Source organism: Salmo salar, chromosome ssa02, assembly GCF_905237065.1.
Source record: "Salmo salar chromosome ssa02, Ssal_v3.1, whole genome shotgun sequence".
NCBI lineage: Eukaryota > Metazoa > Chordata > Actinopteri > Salmoniformes > Salmonidae > Salmo > Salmo salar.
In genome coordinates this window covers 94,047,149-94,067,148 of record NC_059443.1, presented here as the reverse complement: position 1 = coordinate 94,067,148, position 20,000 = coordinate 94,047,149, and the positions used below count along the sequence as shown (strand labels likewise).

The 20,000-nt window shown below is 44.0% G+C and overlaps 1 protein-coding gene and 1 long non-coding RNA gene across 3 annotated transcripts in view; one reads left to right on the top strand and one right to left on the bottom strand.

Moving 5' to 3' along the window:
• LOC106595366 (uncharacterized) overlaps nt 1–1,809 on the top strand; it is a 2,453-nt gene extending 644 nt beyond the window's left edge. The window contains exons 1-2 of the long non-coding RNA XR_006763605.1: nt 1–1,137; nt 1,172–1,809. The exon at nt 1–1,137 is cut by the window's left edge and continues 644 nt beyond it. This is a non-coding gene — a long non-coding RNA (uncharacterized lncRNA). The remainder of the gene's footprint in view (nt 1,138–1,171) is intronic.
• Nucleotides 1,810–5,048: 3,239 nt separating this feature from the next.
• Nucleotides 5,049–20,000, bottom strand: part of LOC106595370 (fascin) — a 15,986-nt gene continuing 1,034 nt past the window's right edge. Inside the window, exons 2-7 of one of the 2 annotated variants that reach the window (XM_045712486.1) lie at nt 18,600–18,650; nt 15,735–16,146; nt 10,527–10,689; nt 8,307–8,428; nt 7,968–8,138; nt 5,049–5,849 (exon numbers count right to left, since the gene is read on the bottom strand). In XM_045712486.1, the coding sequence (XP_045568442.1) occupies nt 5,644–5,849; nt 7,968–8,138; nt 8,307–8,428; nt 10,527–10,689; nt 15,735–16,146; nt 18,600–18,650 (1,125 nt within the window). In that variant the 3' untranslated portion in view covers nt 5,049–5,643. Of the gene's footprint in view, nt 5,850–7,674; nt 7,825–7,871; nt 8,139–8,306; nt 8,429–10,526; nt 10,690–15,734; nt 16,147–18,599; nt 18,651–20,000 lie in introns of those variants that run through there. The other variant, XM_045712479.1, reaches the window with a different exon arrangement.

The following is a 20,000-nucleotide window of genomic DNA, read 5'->3' as shown; positions in this document are numbered from 1 at the left end:
ATGGTTCCAGCCAGTTCTAACCAGTTCTAAACTCTGGTTCCATGGTTCCAGCCAGTTCGAACCAGTTCTAAACTCTGGTTCCATGGTTCCAGCCAGTTCTAACCAGTTCTAAACTCTGGTTCCATGGTTACAGCCAGTTATTATGATAAACATTATAGCCAGTCAGTGTGACTCAGTTAGACGCTGTTGGACTCTCCAGTTTAGTAGCAGCCAGAGGAAGAGATGGTTTATAAACATGATGGCTCTGTCCCAAATGGCGCCCTTTTCCCCTGTAATCCTCAAATTCAACTCTGGCCCTGGAAGACAGTTCCGCTGCTTTTATTCATTCTTCCCCTCGAAATCAGGGCCTGATTTAGACCTGGGACAACACGTGGGTGATTCCCCTCTAAATTAGGGCCTGATTTAGACCTGGGACAACACGTGGGTGATTCCCCTCTAAATTAGGGCCTGATTTAGACCTGGGACAACACGTGGGTGATTCCCCTCTAATCAGGGCCTGATTTAGACCTGGGACAACACGTGGGTGATTCCCCTCTAAATTAGGGCCTGATTTAGACCTGGGACAACACGTGGGTGATTCCCCTCTAAATCAGGGCCTGATTTAGACCTGGGACAACACGTGGGTGATTCCCCCTCTAATCAGGGCCTGATTTAGACCTGGGACAACACGTGGGTGATTCCCCTCTAAATTAGGGCCTGATTTAGACCTGGGACAACACGTGGGTGATTCCCCTCTAAATCAGGGCCTGATTTAGACCTGGGACAACACGTGGGTGATTCCCCTCTAATCAGGGCCTGATTTAGACCTGGGACAACACGTGGGTGATTCCCCTCTAAATCAGGGCCTGATTTAGACCTGGGACAACACGTGGGTGTAATTAACCCTCGTAGGGATCCAATCTGAATACCCGTACCCTATACAGTGCACTACTTTTGCCCTCGCTGGTGAAATGGGCCCTCCCTGGTCTAAAGGTCATAATGCCCTATATAGGGGATAGGGGTTATGGTGCTATTTGGGATACACCCTTTGTCTCTGAGATGGTTAAAGAGTTCAGACAGGTCAGAAACGTCCTGTCTCTGAGATGGTTAAGAGGTGAGAAACGTCCTGTCTCTGAGATGGTTAAAGAGTTCAGACAGGTGAGAAACGTCCTGTCTCTGAGATGGTTAAGAGGTGAGAAGCGTCCTGTCTCTGAGATGGTTAAAGACTTCAGACAGATGAGAAACGTCCTGTCTCTGAGAGGGTTAAAGAGTTCAGACAGGTGAGGACGTCCTGTCTCTGAGATGGTTAAAGAGTTCAGACAGGTGAGAAACGTCCTGTCTCTGAGATGGTTAGAGTTCAGACAGGTGAGAAACGTCCTGTCTCTGAGATGGTTAAGAGGTGAGGAATGTCCTGTCTCTGAGATGGTTAAGAGGTGAGAAACGTTCTGTCTCTGAGATGGTTAAAGAGATCAGACAGGTTAGAAACGTCCTGTCTCTGAGATGGTTAAAGAGTTCACAGGTGAGAAACGTCCTGTCTCTGAGATGGTTAAGAGGTGAGAAACGTCCTGTCTCTGAGATGGTTATAGAGTTCAGACAGGTGAGAAACGTCCTGTCTCTGAGATGGTTAAAGAGTTCAGACAGGTGAGAAATGTCCTGTCTCTGAGATGGTTAAGAGGTGAGGAATGTCCTGTCTCTGAGATGGTTAAGAGGTGAGAAACGTCCTGTCTCTGAGATGGTTAAAGAGTTCACAGGTGAGAAACGTCCTGTCTCTGAGATGGTTAAGAGGTGAGAAACGTCCTGTCTCTGAGATGGTTATAGAGTTCAGACAGGTGAGAAACGTCCTGTCTCTGAGATGGTTAAAGAGTTCAGACAGGTGAGAAATGTCCTGTCTCTGAGATGGTTAAGAGGTGAGGAATGTCCTGTCTCTGAGATGGTTAAGAGGTGAGAAACGTCCTGTCTCTGAGATGGTTATAGAGTTCAGACAGGTGAGAAACGTCCTGTCTCTGAGATGGTTAAAGAGTTCAGACAGGTGAGAAATGTCCTGTCTCTGAGATGGTTAAAGAGTTCAGACAGGTGAGAAATGTCCTGTCTCTGAGATGGTTAAAGAGTTCAGACAGATGAGAAACATCCTGTCTCTGTTTTCAGATCCCAGCTGACTCATTTAAGGCAGAGAGTAAACCTATAGCATTCAAGATGTGATCATTTCCAGTTAGGGGGTTTCCAGTATTAGCCCCATATAGCCCCTATATTTAGCCCCATATAGCCCCTATATTTAGCCACATATAGCCCCTATATTTAGCCCCATATAGCCCCTATATTTTGCCCCATATAGCCCCTATATTTAGCCCCATATAGCCCCTATATTTAGCCCCATATAGCCCCTATATTTAGCCCCATATAGCCCCTATATTTAGCCCCATATAGCCCCTATATTTAGCCACATATAGCCCCTATATTTAGCCCCATATAGCCCCTATATTTAGCCCCATATAGCCCCTATATTTAGCCCCATATAGCTCCTATATTTATCCCCATATAGCCCCTATATTTAGCTCCATATAGCCCCTATATTTAGCCCCATATAGCCCCTCTATTTAGCCCCATATAACCCCTATATTTAGCCCCATATAGCCCCTATATAGCCCCATATAGCCCCTATATTTAGCCCCATATAGCTCCTATATTTATCCCCATATAGCCCATATATTTAGCTCCATATAGCCCCTATATTTAGCCTCATATAGCCCCTATATTTAGCCCCATATAGCCCCTATATTTAGCCCCATATAACCCCTATATTTAGCCCCATATAGCCCCTATATAGCCCCATATAGCCCCTATATTTAGCCCCATATAGCTCCTATATTTATCCCCATATAGCCCCTATATTTAGCTCCATATAGCCCCTATATTTAGCCCCATATAGCCCCTCTATTTAGCACCATATAGCCCCTATATTTAGCCCCATATAGCCCCTATATTTAGCCCCATATAGCCCCTATATTTAGCCCCATATAGCCCCTATATTTAGCCCATATAGCCCCTATATTTAGCCCCATATAGCCCTATATTTAGCCCATATAGCCCCTATATTTAGCCCCATATAGCCCCTATATTTAGCCCCATATAGCCCCTATATTTAGCCCCACGTAGCCCCTATATTTAGCCCCATATAGACCCTATATTTAGCCCCATATAGCCCCTATATTTAGCCCCATATATACAGCCGTAGAGGCCCAGGGACATTAGGAAACTACAGTTTCCTCAATACAACAGAGCCATACAGTTGGACTATAATGTGGCACTACCTGTGTATATTGATGTTTTGATGTTTGAGTGTTAACTATGAGTGTTAACTGGAAGGTGTATAACTCTAAAGTGTGAGTGTTAACTGTAAAGTGTATAACTGTAAAGTGTATAACTGTAAAGTGTGAGTGTTAACTATGAGTGTATAACTGTAAAGTGTGAGTGTTAACTGTAAAGTGTTAACTGTAAAGTGTGAGTGTTAACTGTAAAGTGTATAACTGTAAAGTGTGAGTGTTAACTATGAGTGTATAACTGTAAAGTGTGAGTGTTAACTGTAAAGTGTTAACTGTAAAGTGTGAGTGTTAACTGTAAAGTGTATAACTGTAAAGTGTATAACTGTAAAGTGTATAACTGTAAAGTGTGAGTGTTAACTGTAAAGTGTGAGTGTTAACTATGAGTGTTACCTGTAAAGTGTGAGTGTATAACTGTAAAGTATATAACTGTATAGTGTGAGTGTTAACTGTAAAGTGTGAGTGTTAACTATGAGTGTTAACTGGAAAGTGTATAACTCTAAAGTGTGAGTGTTAACTGTAAAGTGTATATCTGTAAAGTGTATAACTGTAAAGTGTATAACTGTAAACTGTATAACTGTAAAGTGTGAGCGTTAACTGTAAATTGTTAACTGTATAGTGTGTGTTAACTGTAAAGTGTATAACTGTAAACTGTATAACTGTAAAGTGTATAACTGTAAACTGTGAGTGTATAACTGTAAAGTGTGAGTGTTAACTGTAAAGTGTATAACTGTTAACTGTAAAGTGTGAGTGTTTTCATTTTTTAAATAGAATTTTACAATAACAACACGCGTAAACAAAGACCCCAAACAGACCCCTAATGTTACCAAACACCAATGACATCACTTCCTCTCAGACCCACATGTTCCCACTGCTACTATACACACCCCATATGTCTCCCCCTCCCCTCCCCTCCCCCCTCATCCTCCTTCCTCCCCTCATCCTCCTCCCTCCTTCCCTTATTGTAGAATAATAGTGAAGATGTCAAAACTATGAAATAACACATAAGGAATCATGTAGTAAACAAGAAAAGTGTTATCTAAATATATTTTATATTTGAAATAATTCAAATAGCCACCCTTTGGCTTGATGACAGCTTTGCACACTCTTGGCATTCTCTCAACCAGCTTCACCTGGAATGTTTTTCCAACAGTCTTGAAGGAGTTCCCTCATATGCTGAGCACTTGTTGGCTGCTTTTTTCCTTCAGTCTGCGGTTCGACTCATCCCAAACCATCTCAGTTTGGTTGAGGCCGGGTCATCTTCCTCCTCTTCCTCCTCACTTTTTTGGTTACTACATCATTCCATATGTGTTATTTCATAGTGTTGATGTCTTCACTATTATTATACAATGTAGAAAATAGTAAAAAAAAATAAAGAAAAACCCTTGAATGAGTAGGTGTTGTAAAACTTTTGACCAGTAGTGTACATCTTCCCTATCATATGAACATAATTTTCTGACTCAATTAAGATTCTCTCAAGGTTGCTCTGATGTCCAAAAAAATAATAATAATAAATAAAATAGACATTTGGCGATATAAACTTTTTTAAAGTTGCATGTTTAAATTGTAATTGCTTTTAAAAAAATGTTGATTCTGTCATGAAAATACCTTTAGTTTTCCATGCGGACCAACATATGCCTGTGAATTGTGAAAAGCTATCCAAGGATTCTTCCATAGTGTTTTTGTTTATAGGGAATGATATTTGGTTCTTGTAGATTCCGTTTCATTTTCTTCCATTTTGTTATAGTGTTCTATAACTATGCAGTTTTTTTTTTTTTTAATGTTCGTTTCTTTATCCTCTGAAAACGGACACATTTAAAAAGGACTCTGGAGGTTTGTATCTTCATTATGAACCCATTGGTTCCTCTTTAGTGCATTTAACTACATGTCACAAGTAAAAGGCCCTGGGTGGTGAGTTAAGTTAAGTTAAAGTTCAGACTTATGGAGGTTAAAAACCCACCCTCAGATTCAGGGAGGATAAAAACCCACCCTCAGATTCAAGGAGGTTAAAAACCCACCCTCAGACTCAGGAAGGTTAAAAATCCACCCTCAGACTCAGGGAGATTAAAACCCACCCTCAGACTCAGGAAGGTTAAAAACCCACCCTCAGACTCAGGGAGATTAAAACCCACCCTCAGACTCAGGAAGGTTAAAAACTCACCCTCAGACTCAGGGAGGATAAAACTCACCCTTAGACTTAGGAAGGTCTGAAACCTTCCTTTTTATTCTATACATTCCATTTGCCCATATAAAGTCATAACAGACGGAGTATACTTATTTAAAGGATTTCTACAGTGGGGTTAATTGAAGTTACCCAGAATGATGTATGTTAAACTTTATAGAGCGGTCAGTACTCCCAGAGTGTTGCGTTGTCCACCCCTTCAGCGTTGGCCTTTAGAACACCAGCGTGGTCTCCTTTAAGGTACCGCCCCCCCGGCGCTCGAACCGCCATCTTGTTGTAGTCACACAGCTCAAACAGGAAGTAGGTGGGCGTGTCCCCGCTGCAAACCACTGCGGACTCTTCCCCCACGCACCAGAACTTCCCCAGTGAATCTAGAGAGGAAGGAGACAGAGATTATACCAAAAGATTAGGAACAACTTCCTAATATTTAGTTGCACCCCTTTTGTTCTCAGAACAGCCTCAATTTGAAGTTCTCAGAACAGCCCCCCCTCGTGAGCGTGGAGTGGTTTTTAGCCCGAGCAGTAAGAAAGGACATGGAGCGATGGAGCGGTTTATGGAGAGATGAACTCAGCCCCCGAGCAGTAGGAAAGGACATGGAGCGATGGAGTGGTTTATGGAGAGATGAGCTCAGCCCCCGAGCAGTAGGAAAGGACATGGAGCAGTTTATGGAGAGATGAACTCAGCTCCGAGCAGTAGGAAAGGACATGGAGCGATGGAGTGGTTTATGGCGAGATGAACTCAGCTCACATGATCTGCTGGGCACTGGAATTATAAAGTTACCCCAAATGTTTTTATATTTAACAACAAAAAAGAACAAAAAATATCCAGACCTTGAAAGCAGTCTACCGATGTGATTTAAGCATTGTTGTGGACTTAAAACATATAATAAAAGTAGTTTTTCCTGTAAAAAAAAACAGAAAAGGGGAAAAACGGAAACCTGGAAAAAAACAAAACAAAGAAAACAGAATTTGGGAGAAAAAAAAATATGAAAAAACGGACTCAGGCAACAAATAAAATATATTTTCCTGGAGCCCTGTGTAGGTGTCTGTTTACCTCGGAGGCTGTAGTCTCCGTCTGGGCCCTGTGTAGGTGTGTGTTTACCTCGGAGGCTGTAGTCTCCGTCTGGGCCCTGTGTAGGTGTGTGTTTACCTCGGAGGCTGTAGTCTCCGTCTGGGCCCTGTGTAGGTGTGTGTTTACCTCGGAGGCTGTAGTCTCCGTCTGGGCCCTGGGTAGGTGTGTGTTTACCTCGGAGGCTGTAGTCTCCGTCTGGGCCCTGTGTAGGTGTGTGTTTACCTCGGAGGCTGTAGTCTCCGTCTGGGCCCTGTGTAGGTGTGTGTTTACCTCAGAGGCTGTAGTCTCCGTCTGGGCCCTGTGTAGGTGAGTGTTTACCTCGGAGGCTGTAGTCTCCGTCTGGGCCCTGTGTAGGTGTGTGTTTACCTCGGAGGCTGTAGTCTCCGTCTGGGCCCTGTGTAGGTGTGTGTTTACCTCGGAGGCTGTAGCCTCCGTCTGGGCCCTGTGTAGGTGTGTGTTTACCTCGGAGGCTGTAGTCTCCGTCTGGGCCCTGTGTAGGTGTGTGTTTACCTCGGAGGCTGTAGTCTCCGTCTGGGCCCTGTGTAGGTGTGTGTTTACCTCGGAGGCTGTAGTCTCCGTCTGGGCCCTGTGTAGGTGTGTGTTTACCTCGGAGGCTGTAGTCTCCGTCTGGGCCCTGTGTAGGTGTGTGTTTACCCTCGGAGGCTGTAGTCTCCATCTGGGCCCTGTGTAGGTGTGTGTTTACCTCGGAGGCTGTAGTCTCCGTCTGGGCCCTGTGTAGGTGTGTGTTTACCTCGGAGGCTGTAGTCTGCGTCTGGGCCCTGTGTAGGTGTTTGTTTACCTCGGAGGCTGTAGTCTCCGTCTGGGCCCTGTGTAGGTGTGTGTTTACCTCGGAGGCTGTAGTCTCCGTCTGGGCCCTGTGTAGGTCTGTTTACCTCGGAGGCTGTAGTCTCCGTCTGGGCCCTGTGTTGGTGTGTGTTTACCTCGGAGGAGTGTAGTCTCCGTCTGGGCCCTGTGTAGGTGTTTGTTTACCTCGGAGGCTGTAGTCTCCGTCTGGGCCCTGTGTAGGTCTGTTTACCTCGGAGGCTGTAGTCTCCGTCTGGGCCCTGTGTAGGTGTGTGTTTACCTCGGAGGAGTGTAGTCTCCGTCTGGGCCCTGTGTAGGTCTGTTTACCTCAGAGGCTGTAGTCTCCGTCTGGGCCCTGTGTAGGTGTGTGTTTACCTCGGAGGCTGTAGTCTCCGTCTGGGCCCTGTGTAGGTGTGTGTTTACCTCGGAGGCTGTAGTCTCCGTCTGGGCCCTGTGTAGGTGTGTGTTTACCTCGGAGGAGTGTAGTCTCCGTCTGGGCCCTGTGTAGGTCTGTTTACCTCGGAGGCTGTAGTCTCCGTCTGGGCCCTGTGTAGGTGTGTGTTTACCTCGGAGGCTGTAGTCTCCGTCTGGGCCCTGTGTAGGTGTTTGTTTACCTCGGAGGCTGTAGCCTCCATCTTTAAACTCCAGCCGGAAGACGTCGTAAGAGGACCGGTTCGAATCCAGCGTTCCCGTGCCGACCTTACGACAGCCGATGAAACCGTGTTCTCCACGGAGGACTATGATTGGCCGGTTGATAAGCTTCATCAGGAACTGCTCCGCCTCCCCTGGAGAAAAAAAAAATAAAATAAAACAGGAAGGAAGGAAACAGATCGAACACTGATTTTGATTAGCTGATTGGTTTGATGAGTTAATGAATAGTTGATTGATTGACGAGAGTCGCTAGGTCGCTGCGGCCGTGGTTACGGCGACGATATCCGCGGCGACGGACTAACCTGCGGTGTCGACGGTGGCGGCCAGTTGTCCGTTCCTCTTGGCGGCGACGTATTTCCCGTTGGAGGCTTTGAGGGAAACCTTCCCGTCACACCACTCCAGGTCAAAATGGCTGTTAGCTGATCTACACACACACACACACACACACACACACACACACACACACACACACACACACACACACACACACACACACACACACACACACACACACACACACACAGTTAAAATAACATATTTCGTTAAGAGGTTCTGAGACGCAGGTAGAGAGTCTGTGTGTGTAGTGTGTATAGTGTGTATAGTGTGTAGTGTGTGTAGTGTATAGTGTGTAGTGTGTGTAGTGTATAGTGTGTATAGTGTGTATAGTGTGTAGTGTGTATAGTGTATAGTGTGTATAGTGTGTATAGTGTGTAGTGTGTATAGTGTATAGTGTGTATAGTGTGTATAGTGTGTATAGTGTGTATAGTGTGTATAGTGTGTAGTGTGTATAGTGTGTAGTGTGTGTATAGTGTGTATAGTGTGTATAGTGTATAGTGTGTATAGTGTATAGTGTGTGTAGTGTGTGTAGTGTGTATAGTGTATATAGTGTGTATAGTGTATGTAGTGTGTATAGTGTGTATAGTGTGTAGTGTGTGTTTTGTGTGTATAGTGTATGTAGTGTATATAGTGTATGTAGTGTATATAGTGTATGTAGTGTATATAGTGTATATAGTGTATACAGTGTGTGTAGTGTGTATAGTGTGTTTTGTGTGTAAAGTGTATGTAGTGTATATAATGTATGTAGTGTATATAGTGTATGTAGTGTGTATAGTGTATGTAGTGTAAAGTGTATGTAGTGTATATAGTGTATATAGTGTGTATAGTGTGTTTTGTGTGTATAGTGTGTGTGTAGTGTGCTTAGTGTGTATAGTGTATAGTGTGTATAGTGTATTAGTGTGTATAGTGTGTATAGTGTATATAATGTATAGTGTATATAGTGTATGTATAGTGTGTGTATAGTGTGTGTATAGTGTGTGTATAGTGTATAGTGTGTATAGTGTGTGTATAGTGTGTATAGTGTGTATAGTGTATAGTGTGTATAGTGTATTAGTGTGTATAGTGTGTATAGTGTATATAGTGTATAGTGTGTATTAGTGTGTGTAGTGTGTATAGTGTGTATAGTGTATATAGTGTGTATTAGTGTGTATATTGTGTATAGTGTATAGTGTGTATAGTGTATATAGTGTATTAGTGTGTATAGTGTGTATAGTGTGTAGTGTGTATAGTGTATATTGTGTGTAGTTTGTATAGTGTATATAGTGTGTTTTAGTGTGTATAGTGTATTACTTAGTGTGTATAGTGTATAGTGTGTATTAGTGTGTATAGTGTGTATTAGTGTGTATTAGTGTGTATAGTGTGTATAGTGTGTATACTGTGTATTAGTGTGTATTAGTGTGTATAGTGTGTATAGTGTGTGCAGTGTGTATTAGTGTGTATTAGTGTGTATAGTGTGTATAGTGTGTATAGTGTGTATAGGGTGTATAGTGTGTATAGTGTGTGTATAGTGTGTGTATAGTGTGTATAGTGTGTATAGTGTGTATAGTGTATAGTGTGTATAGTGTGTATAGTGTGTGTAGTGTGTGTAGTGTGTATAGTGTATATAGTGTGTATTAGTGTGTATAGTGTGTATAGTGTGTGTATAGTGTGTATAGTGTGTATAGTGTGTATAGTGTATAGTGTGTATAGTGTGTATAGTGTGTATAGTGTGTTTATAGTGTGTAGTGTATAGTGTATATAGTGTGTATTAGTGTGTATAGTGTGTGTATAGTGTGTATAGTGTATAGTGTGTATAGTGTGTATAGTGTATATTAGTGTGTATAGTGTGTATTAGTGTGTGTAGTGTGTATTAGTGTGTACAGTGTGTATAGTGTGTATAGTGTGTGTAGTGTGAATTAGTGTGTACAGTGTGTATAGTGTGTGTAGTGTGTATAGTGTGTATTAGTGTATATTAGTGTGTATTAGTGTGTATAGTGTGTATTGTGTGTATTAGTGTATATTAGTGTGTATTAGTGTGTATTAGTGTGTATTACTGTGTATAGTGTGTATTATTGTATATTAGTGTGTATTAGTGTGTATTAGTGTGTATAGTGTGTATTAGTGTGTATTATTGTGTATTAGTGTGTATAGTGTGTGTAGTGTGTATTAGTGTGTATTAGTGTGTATTAGTGTGTACAGTGTATTACTTAGTGGATGCGGTACACTGCAGTCCTCCGGTGGAGGTCAGGGTCCAGTACTTCCCTGCAGCGGTCCGGAACGCACACTTCCTGTTTCCTGTATCACGACTCATCTCCACCTGGAACACTTCCTGGTCACCTTCCTCGTCCTGATTGGCCGAAAGGTCCATGCCTGGGATCAGGTGGGGAGGAGTCAAAGATATCATACAGTCTATACTAGATCACTCACTAATACCCATCATATATTAAATATACAGTACCAGTCTATACTAGTAGATCACTCACTAATACCCATCATATATTAGATATACAGTACCAGTCTATACTAGTAGATCACTCACTAATACCCATCATATATTAGTTAAACAGTACCAGTCTATACTAGTAGATCACTCACTAATACCCATCATATATTAGATATACAGTACCAGTCTATACTAGTAGATCACTCACTAATACCCATCATATACTAGATATACAGTACCAGTCTATACTAGTAGATCACTCACTAATACCCATCATATATTAGATATACAGTACCAGTCTATACTAGTAGATCACTCACTAATACCCATCATATATTAGATATACAGTACCAGTCTATACTAGTAGATCACTCACTAATACCCATCATGTATGAGATATACAGTACCAGTCTATACTAGTAGATCACTCACTAATACCCATCATATATTAGATATACAGTACCAGTCTATACTAGTAGATCACTCACTAATACCCATCATATACTAGATATACAGTACCAGTCTATACTAGTAGATCACTCACTAATACCCAACATACATTCTGTACACGTCAACAGTTTGGACACACCTACTCATTCCAGGGTTTTTCTTTATTTTTACTATTTTCTACATTGTAGAATAATAGTGTAGACATCAAAACTATGAAATTAGGGAATCATGTAGTTACCAAAAAAAAGTGTTAAAACAAATCAAAATGTATTTTAGATTCTTCAAAATAGCCACCCTTTGCACACTTTTGGCATTCTCTCAACCAGCTTTATGAAGTAGTCACCTGGAATGCATTTCAATTAACAGGTGTGCCTTGTTAAAAAGTTAATTTGTGGAATTTCTTTCCTTCTTAATTCGTTTGGGCCAATCAGTTGTGTTGTGACAAGGTAGCGGTTGGTATACAGAAGATAGACCTATTTGGTAAAAGACCAAGTCCATATTATAGCAAGAACAGCTCAAATAAGCAAAGAGGAATGTCTCTCTCTCGCTCTGTCTCTCTGTCTCTCTGTCTCTGTGTCTCTGTCTCTCTCTGTCTCTCTCTCTCTCTCTGTCTCTCTGTCTCTGTCTCTCTCTGTCTCTCTCTCTCTCTCTCAAACTTCTTCGGGATTGGTGTCCCTTCCACGGGACGGTTGAGCTAACGTACACTAATGCGATTAGCACGAGGTTGTAAGTAACAAGAACATTTCCCGGGACATAGACATATCTGATATTGGCATATCTGATATTGGATATAATCTAACTGCACTGTCCAATTTACAACCTGGCCAAGATAAAGCAAAGCAGTTCGACACATACAGTCGTGGCCAAAAGTTTTGAGAAAGACACAAATATTAATTTCTGCAAAGTTTTCTGCTTCAGTGTCTTTAGATATTTTTGTCAGATGTTACAACAGAATACTGAAGTATAATTACAAGCATTTCATAAGTGTCAAAGGCTTTTATTGACAATTACAAGAAGTTGATGCAAAGAGTCAATATTTGCAGTGTTGACCCTTCTTTTTCCAAGACCTCTGCAATCCGCCCTGGCATGCTGTCAATTAACTTCTGGGCCACATCCTGACTGATGGCAGCCTATTCTTGCATAATCAATGCTTGGAGTTTGTCAGAATTTATGGGTTTTTGTTTGTCCACCCGCCTCTTGAGGATTGACCACAAGTTCTCAATGGGATTAAGGTCTGGGGAGTTTCCTGGCCATGGATCCAAAATATCGATGTTTTGTTCCCCGAGCCACTTTGTTATCACTTTTGCCTTATGGCAAGGTGCTCCATCATGCTGGAAAAGGCATTGTTCGTCACCAAACTGTTCCTGGATGGTTGGAAAGGGGATTCATCAGAGAAAATGACTTTACCCCAGTCCTCAGCAGTCCAATCCCTGTACCTTTTGCAGAATATCAGTCTGTCCCTGATGTTTTTCTTGGAGAAAAGTGGCTTCTTTGCTGCCCTTCTTGACACCAGGCCGTCCTCCAAAAGTCTTCACCTCACTGTACGTGCAGATGCACTCACACCTGCCTGCTGCCATTCCTGAGCAAGCTCTGTACTGGTGGTGCCCCGATCCCGCAGCTGAATCAACTTTAGGAGACGGTCCTGGCGCTTGCTGGACTTTCTTGGGCGCCCTGAAGCCTTCTTCACAACAATTGAACCGCTCTCCTTGAAGTTCTTGATGATCCGATAAATGGTTGATTTAGGTGCAATCTTACTGGCAGCAATATCCTTGCCTGTGAGGCCCTTTTTGTGCAAAGCAATGATGACGGCACGTGTTTCCTTGCAGGTAACCATGGTTGACAGAGGAAAAACAATGATTCCAAGCACCACCCTCCTTTTGAAGCTTCCAGTCTGTTATTCGAACTCAATCAGCATGACAGAGTGATCTCCAGCCTTGTTCTCGTCTCCTCTGAGTCTCTCTCCTCTTTTCTCCTCTGAGTCTCTCTCCCCTTTTCTCCTTTGAGTCTCTCTCCCCTTTTCTCCTCTGAGTCTCTCTCCTCTTTTCTCCTCTGAGTCTCTCTCCCCTTTTCTCCACTGAGTCTCTCTCCCCTTTTCTCCTCTGAGTCTCTCTCCCCTTTTCTCCTCTGAGTCTCTCTCCTCTGAGTCTCTCTCCCCTTTTCTCCTCTGAGTCTCTCTCCCCTTTTCTCCTCTGAGTCTCTCCCCCCTTTTCTCCTCTGAGTCTCTCTCCCCTTTTCTCCTCTGAGTCTCTCTCCCCTTTTCTCCTCTGAGTCTCTCTCCCGTTTCTCCTCTGAATCTCTCTCAGTCTGCAGATCTCTTTGCTCCTCTCCTCCCTCGTTTAGTTTTCTCAAAGTAGTTGCTGACTTAGGCTTTTCTAACCCCATCCCCCCTCACACACACACACACACACACACACACACACACACACACACACACACACACACACACACACACACACACACACACACACACACACACACACACACACACACACACACACACACACACAGAGAGACACACACACAGAGACACAGTTTCTAAACTGGGACCGACCACAAAGGTCGGATAGAATTTCTGCGGAAAAAATGTGTTCAGTGGTGAGGTGGGGACAGAGAAAAAAGGGCAGAGAGAGAGAGACTGAAACAGAGAAAATGGGAGGAAGAGAAAGGGGGGCAGATGGAAAACACATGCTGCAGGGCGGAGGAGGGGAGGAAAAGAGAAGGAGGGGAGGAAAGAGAAGCTCGGGAGGAGGAGGAGGAGGAGGAGGAGGAGGAAAGAGGAGGAGGAGGAGGAAGAGGAGGAGGAGGAGGAGGAAAGAGGAGGAGGAGGAGGAGGAGGAGGAAAGAGGAGGAGGACGATGAGGAGGAAGAGGAGGAGGAGGAGGAAAGAGGAGGAGGAGGAGGAGGAGGAGGAAGAGGAAGAGGAAAGAGGAGGAGGAGGAAGAGGAGGAGGAAAGAGGAGGAGGAGGAAAGAGGAGGAGGAGGAAAGAGGAGGAGGAGCAGGAGGAGGAGGAGGGGAAGAGGAGGAGGAGGAGGAGGAAAGAGGAGGAGGAGGAGGAGGAAAGAGGAGGAGGAGGAAAGAGGAGGAGGAGCAGGAGGAGGAGGAGGGGAAGAGGAGGAGGAGGAGGAGGAAAGAGGAGGAGGAGGAGGAGGAAAGAGGAGGAGGAGGATGAGGAGGAGGAGGATGAGGAGGAAGAGAAGGAGGAGGAGGAAAGAGGAGGAGGAGGAGGAGGAGGAAGAGGAAGAGGACAGAGGAGGAGGAGGAGGAAGAGGAAGAGGAAAGAGGAGGAGGAGGAAAGAGGAGGAGGAGGAAAGAGGAGGAGAAGCAGGAGGAGGAGGAGGGGAAGAGGAGGAGGAGGAGGAGGAGGGGAGGAGGAGGAGGAGGAGGAGGAGGGGAAGAGGAGGAGGAGGAGGAGGAGGGGTAGAGGAGGAGGAGGAAGAGGAGGAGGAGGAGGAGGAAAGAGGAGCTGGGGAGGAGGAGGAGGGGCAGAGGAGGAGGAAAGAGGAGGAGGAGGAGGAGGGGAAGAGAAGGTAGGAGCCCCTAATTTACCCCCCCTCTCTCTCTCTCCCAGCTGAGAGAGGAGACTCTAATCTGACCCTGTCTGAGTCCTCCTACCCCCCTCTCTCTCTCCCAGCTGAGAGAGGAACAGGAAGTGACGTCACCAGGGAAATGTGGAAAGAGTTCCTCTCCTCTTTCCTGTCCTGTTCCAGAGGAAGCATCAACCCCTTCCCAGAAACCTCAGCTCGTGATTGGTAGATATGTGTCGTTTTAGGTCCTCACAGACGTTGAAATAAAAAGGGTCACGGTTCTTCATCCTCTTCTTCATCAGACTAGAAATACTCTACTGGAACTTCCTGTATTGTGTAAAAAACTCATTCTTGTTCCTTTAAAAGTTATGAGCCATTTGAAGAGATGAGGTCAATTCTGTTTAGCTACTACCCGTTATAGATATCACCTCGTTCACGTTCTGCGTGTCCTACTTTGCCCGGTGGATGTTCTGGAAAGGTTCTACAAGGCTCTAGTTCTAGGTTGTTGTTGTTCTTCCCTTGTAAGGTTCTAGTAAGGTTAAACTAAGGCTGTGTTGGTCCTATATTGCCTGGTGAGGTTCTAGTAAGGTTCCACCAAGGTTGTGTTGCTCCTATCTTCCCTGGTAAGGTTCTAGTAAGGTTCCACTAAGGTTGTGTTGCTCCTATCTTCCCTGGTAAGGTTCTAGTAAGGTTACACTAAGGTTGTGTTGCTCCTATATTGCCTGGTAAGGTTCTAGTAAGGTTGTGTTGCTCCTATATTGCCTGGTAAGGTTCTAGTAAGGTTGTGTTGCTCCTATATTGCCTGGTAAGGTTCTAGTAAGGTTGTGTTGCTCCTATATTGCCTGGTAAGGTTCTAGTAAGGTTGTGTTGCTCCTATATTGCCTGGTGAGGTTCTAGTAAGGTTGTGTTGCTCCTATATTGCCTGGTAAGGTTCTAGTAAGGTTGTGTTGCTCCTATATTGCCTGGTAAGGTTCTAGTAAGGTTGCGATGGTCCTACCTTGCCTGGTGGAGACGTTCCTCTCGTTGCCGGCGGTGAGAACCACCTGAGGGTGACTCTGCTCCAGAGAGAACATCTCATCCTTCCCCACGCGGCTGTTCTTCCCGCTCTTCATGGTCCCGCTGGGACCCGACGGAGCCAGGTAACGCCCGGAACAATCCCTGAACGCCACCTTCCCGGAGCGGAACTCCAGCGTGTATCCGGTGGTCTTGTCCGGCGCGGCCTCCAGGCTGCCGTCGTTCTTCAGAAAGCGGTTATCAGACGTCTGCAGGTGGTAACGTTGGTCCAGGAACACCAGGGTGATCAGGGAGTCGACCCCCCACGGGACGTCGCGGTCTATAGAGACCTCAGAGTGATCGGGGTTAAAGGTCAGGTGGGCATACCGCTTCCTGGTTAGGCTGAACAGGTTCACCTGGGGGGAGGGGGAGGGGTTAAAGGCAGGGTGGTGATGTATGTATATATGTATGTATGTATGTATCTATGTATGTATGTATGGACAGTTGAAGTCGAAGGTTTACATACACTTATGTAGGAGTCATTGAAACTCGTTTTTTTCAACCACTACACAAATTTCTTGTTAATAACAAACTATAGTTTTGGCAAGTCGGTTAGGACGTCTACTTTTTGCATGACATGACACAAGTAACTTTTTCCGACAATTGTTTACAGACAATTTATTTCCCTTATAATTCACTGTATCACAATTCCAGTGGGTCAGAACTTTACATACACTAAAGTTGACTGTGCCTTTAAACAGCTTGGAAAATTCCAGAAAATGACGTCATGGCTTTAGAAGCTTCTGATAGGCTAATTGACATAATTTGAGTCAATTGGAGGTGTACCTGTGGATGTATTTTCAAGGCCTACCTTCAAACTCAGTGCCTCTTTGCTTGACATCATAGGAAAATCAAAAGAAATCTGCCAAGAACTCAGAAAAATAATTGTAGACCTCCACAAGTCTGGTTCGTCCTTGGGAGCAATTTCCAAACGTCTGAAGGTACCACGTTCATCTGTACAAACAAGTATAAACACCATGGGACCACGCAGCCGTCATACCGCTCAGGAAGGAGACACTTTCTGTCTCCTAGAGATGAACGTACTTTGGTGTGAAAAGTGCAAATCAATCCCAGAACAACAGCAAAGGACCTTGTGAAGATGCTGGAGGAAACTGGTACAAAAGTATCTATATCCGCAGTAAAACGAGTCTATCAAGGGGTGATGGGTGTAGCTGTTGCTTGGAAGTCGGACGCAGGAGAGCAGAGATGAGTGAACAAAGAAGAACTTTACTGAGGCAATCATAATGCACAGAATGCAACCGCGTCACAGAAACAAATGCCCAACGAAAACAAGTAAGGCAGCACAAAGTACAAAACCCAAGTACAAAGTATCGGCTGCCACAAAGCACGGGGTAATAAAAACAAAACCCGGCGCAAACCAGCCGGAAGCGTGCAAACCTCGACAATAAACAATTTCACACACAGACATGGGGTGGGGGAACAGAGGGTTAAATACACGACAAGTAATGAGGGAAATGTAAACCAGGTGTGTGGGGAAAACAAGACAAAACAAATGGAAAATGAAAGGTGGATCGGCGATGGCTAGAAGACCGTTGACGTCGACCGCCGAACGCCGCCCCGAACAAGGAGAGGGACCGACTTCGGCGGTAGTCGCGACAGAGTCCCTATAACGACATAACCTGAAAATCCGCTCAGCAAGGAAGAAGCCACTGCTTCAAAACCGCCATAAAAAAAGCCAGACTACGGTTTGCAACTGCACATGGGGACAAAGATTGTACTTTTTGGAGAAATGTCCTCTGGTCTGATGAAACAAAAATAGAACTGTTTGGCCATAATGACCATCGTTATGTTTGGAGGAAAAAGGGGGAGGCTTGCAAGCCGAAGAACACTATCCCAACCGTGAAGCACGGGGGTGGCAGCATCATTTTGTGGCATGCTTTGCTGCAGGAGGGACTGGTGCACTTCACAAAATAGATGGCATCATGAGGATGGAAAATGATGTGGATATATTGAAGCAACATCTCAAGACATCAGTCATGAAGTTAAAGCTTGGTCGTAAATGGGTCTTCCAAATGGACAATGACCCCAAGCATACTTCCAAAGTTGTGGCAAAATGGCTTAAGGACAACAAAGTCAAGGTATTGGAGTGGCCATCACAAAGCTCTGACCTCAATCCTATAGAAAATTTGTGGGCAGAACTGAAAAAGCGTGTGTGAGCAAGGAGGCCTACAAACCTGCCTCAGTTACACCAGCTCTGTCAGGAGGAATGGGCCAAAATTCACCCAACTTATTGTGGAAAGGTTGTGGAAGGCTACCCTGAAACGTTTGACCCAAGTTAAACCATTTAAAGGCAATGCTACCAAATACTTATTGAGTGTATTTAAACTTCTGACCCACTGGGAATGTGATGAAAGAAATAAAAGCTGAAATAAATCATTCTCTCTACTATTATTCTGACATTTCACATTCTTAAAATAAAGTGGTGATCCTAACTGAACTAAAACAGGGAATTTTTACTGGGATTAAATGTCCGGAATTGTGAAAAACTGAGTTTAAATGTATTTGGCTAAGGTGTATGTAAACTTCCGACTTCAACTGTATGTATGTATGTATGTATGTATGTATGTATGTATGTATGTATGTATGTATGTATGTATGTATGTATGTATGTATGTATGTATGTATGTATGTATGTATGTATGTATGTATGTATGTATGTAGGTGTGTGTGTTAGTTACCTGGGGTGTGTGTGTGTGTGTGTGTGTGTGTGTGTGTGTGTGTGTGTGTGTGTGTGTGTGTGTGTGTGTGTGTGTGTGTGTGTGTGTGTGCGTGTGTGTGTGTTAGTTACCTGGGGATGCATGGCCAGGTGGACACACCACTTCTCTGCTGCTGATACTGTCTGGAACACACACACACATCCTGTTTATACACACATCCTGTTTATACACACATCCTGTTTACACACACATCCTGTTTATACACACATCCTGTTTATACACACACATCCTGTCACCCCCCACACACAGCGACCAAAACATTTTAGCGGCCCCTATTTAGAGACAGGGAGTCAATGCTGAGAACAAGGAGTCTTTATTTAGACAGGGAGTCAATGCAGAGACCAAGGAGTCTTTATTTAGACAGGGAGTCAATGCAGAGACCAAGGAGTCTTTATTTAGACAGGGAGTCAATGCAGAGACCAAGGAGTCTTTATTTAGACCGCTACATGGTTAAACAGTAGTGTGTAGTTCCAGTAGTTAGCTACACCGCTACATGCTAAACCAGTAGTGTGTAGTTCCAGTAGTTAGCTACACCGCTACATGCTAAAACAGTAGTGTGTAGTTAGCTATACCACTACATGGTAAAACAGTAGTGTGTAGTTAGCTATACCGCTACATGGTTAAACAGTAGTGTGTAGTTAGCTATACCGCTACATGCTAAAACAGTAGTGTGTAGTTCCAGTAGTTAGCTATACCGCTACATGCTAAAACAGTAGTGTGTAGTTAGCTATACCGCTACATGGTAAAACAGTAGTGTGTAGTTAGCTATACCGCTACATGCTAAAACAGTAGTGTGTAGTTCCAGTAGTTAGCTATACCGCTACATGCTAAAACAGTAGTGTGTAGTTAGCTATACCGCTACATGGTAAAACAGTAGTGTGTAGTTCCAGTAGTTAGCTACACTGCTACATGCTAAAACAGTAATTAACTACTGAAAACACTACTACTATATTTGAATTTAGTTCAGCTACTACCAAGCTACTTCAAAATGGAGTTAACTCACTACTCCTCAACACTGCACATAAACACAAGCACTTACAGGCTATAGACACACACACACACACACACACACACACACACACACACACACACACACACACACACACACACACACACACACACACACACACACACACTCCAACCTGGTCTCAGAGGATCTCCTACTATTCTGTATGGAAAATGCAAGACACTTTCATTTTGTACGATGTTACGGTTTCGTACGGTATGTAAATTCATTTGTTGGATGTTCATTATCCATTTCATATGCTACGTTATGTTACAAATTACAATTCGTTATGATACGTTTTGAATTGCAATTCGTAATGATACGTTTTGAATTGTGGCTAACGTTAGCTAGGCTAGGGGTTAGGGGTTAAGGGGTTAGGGGTTAAGGGGTTAGGGGTTAAGGGGTTAAGAGTTAGGTTAAAGGGTTAAGGTTTACGGTTAGGAATTAGGTTAAGGTTAGGAGTTAG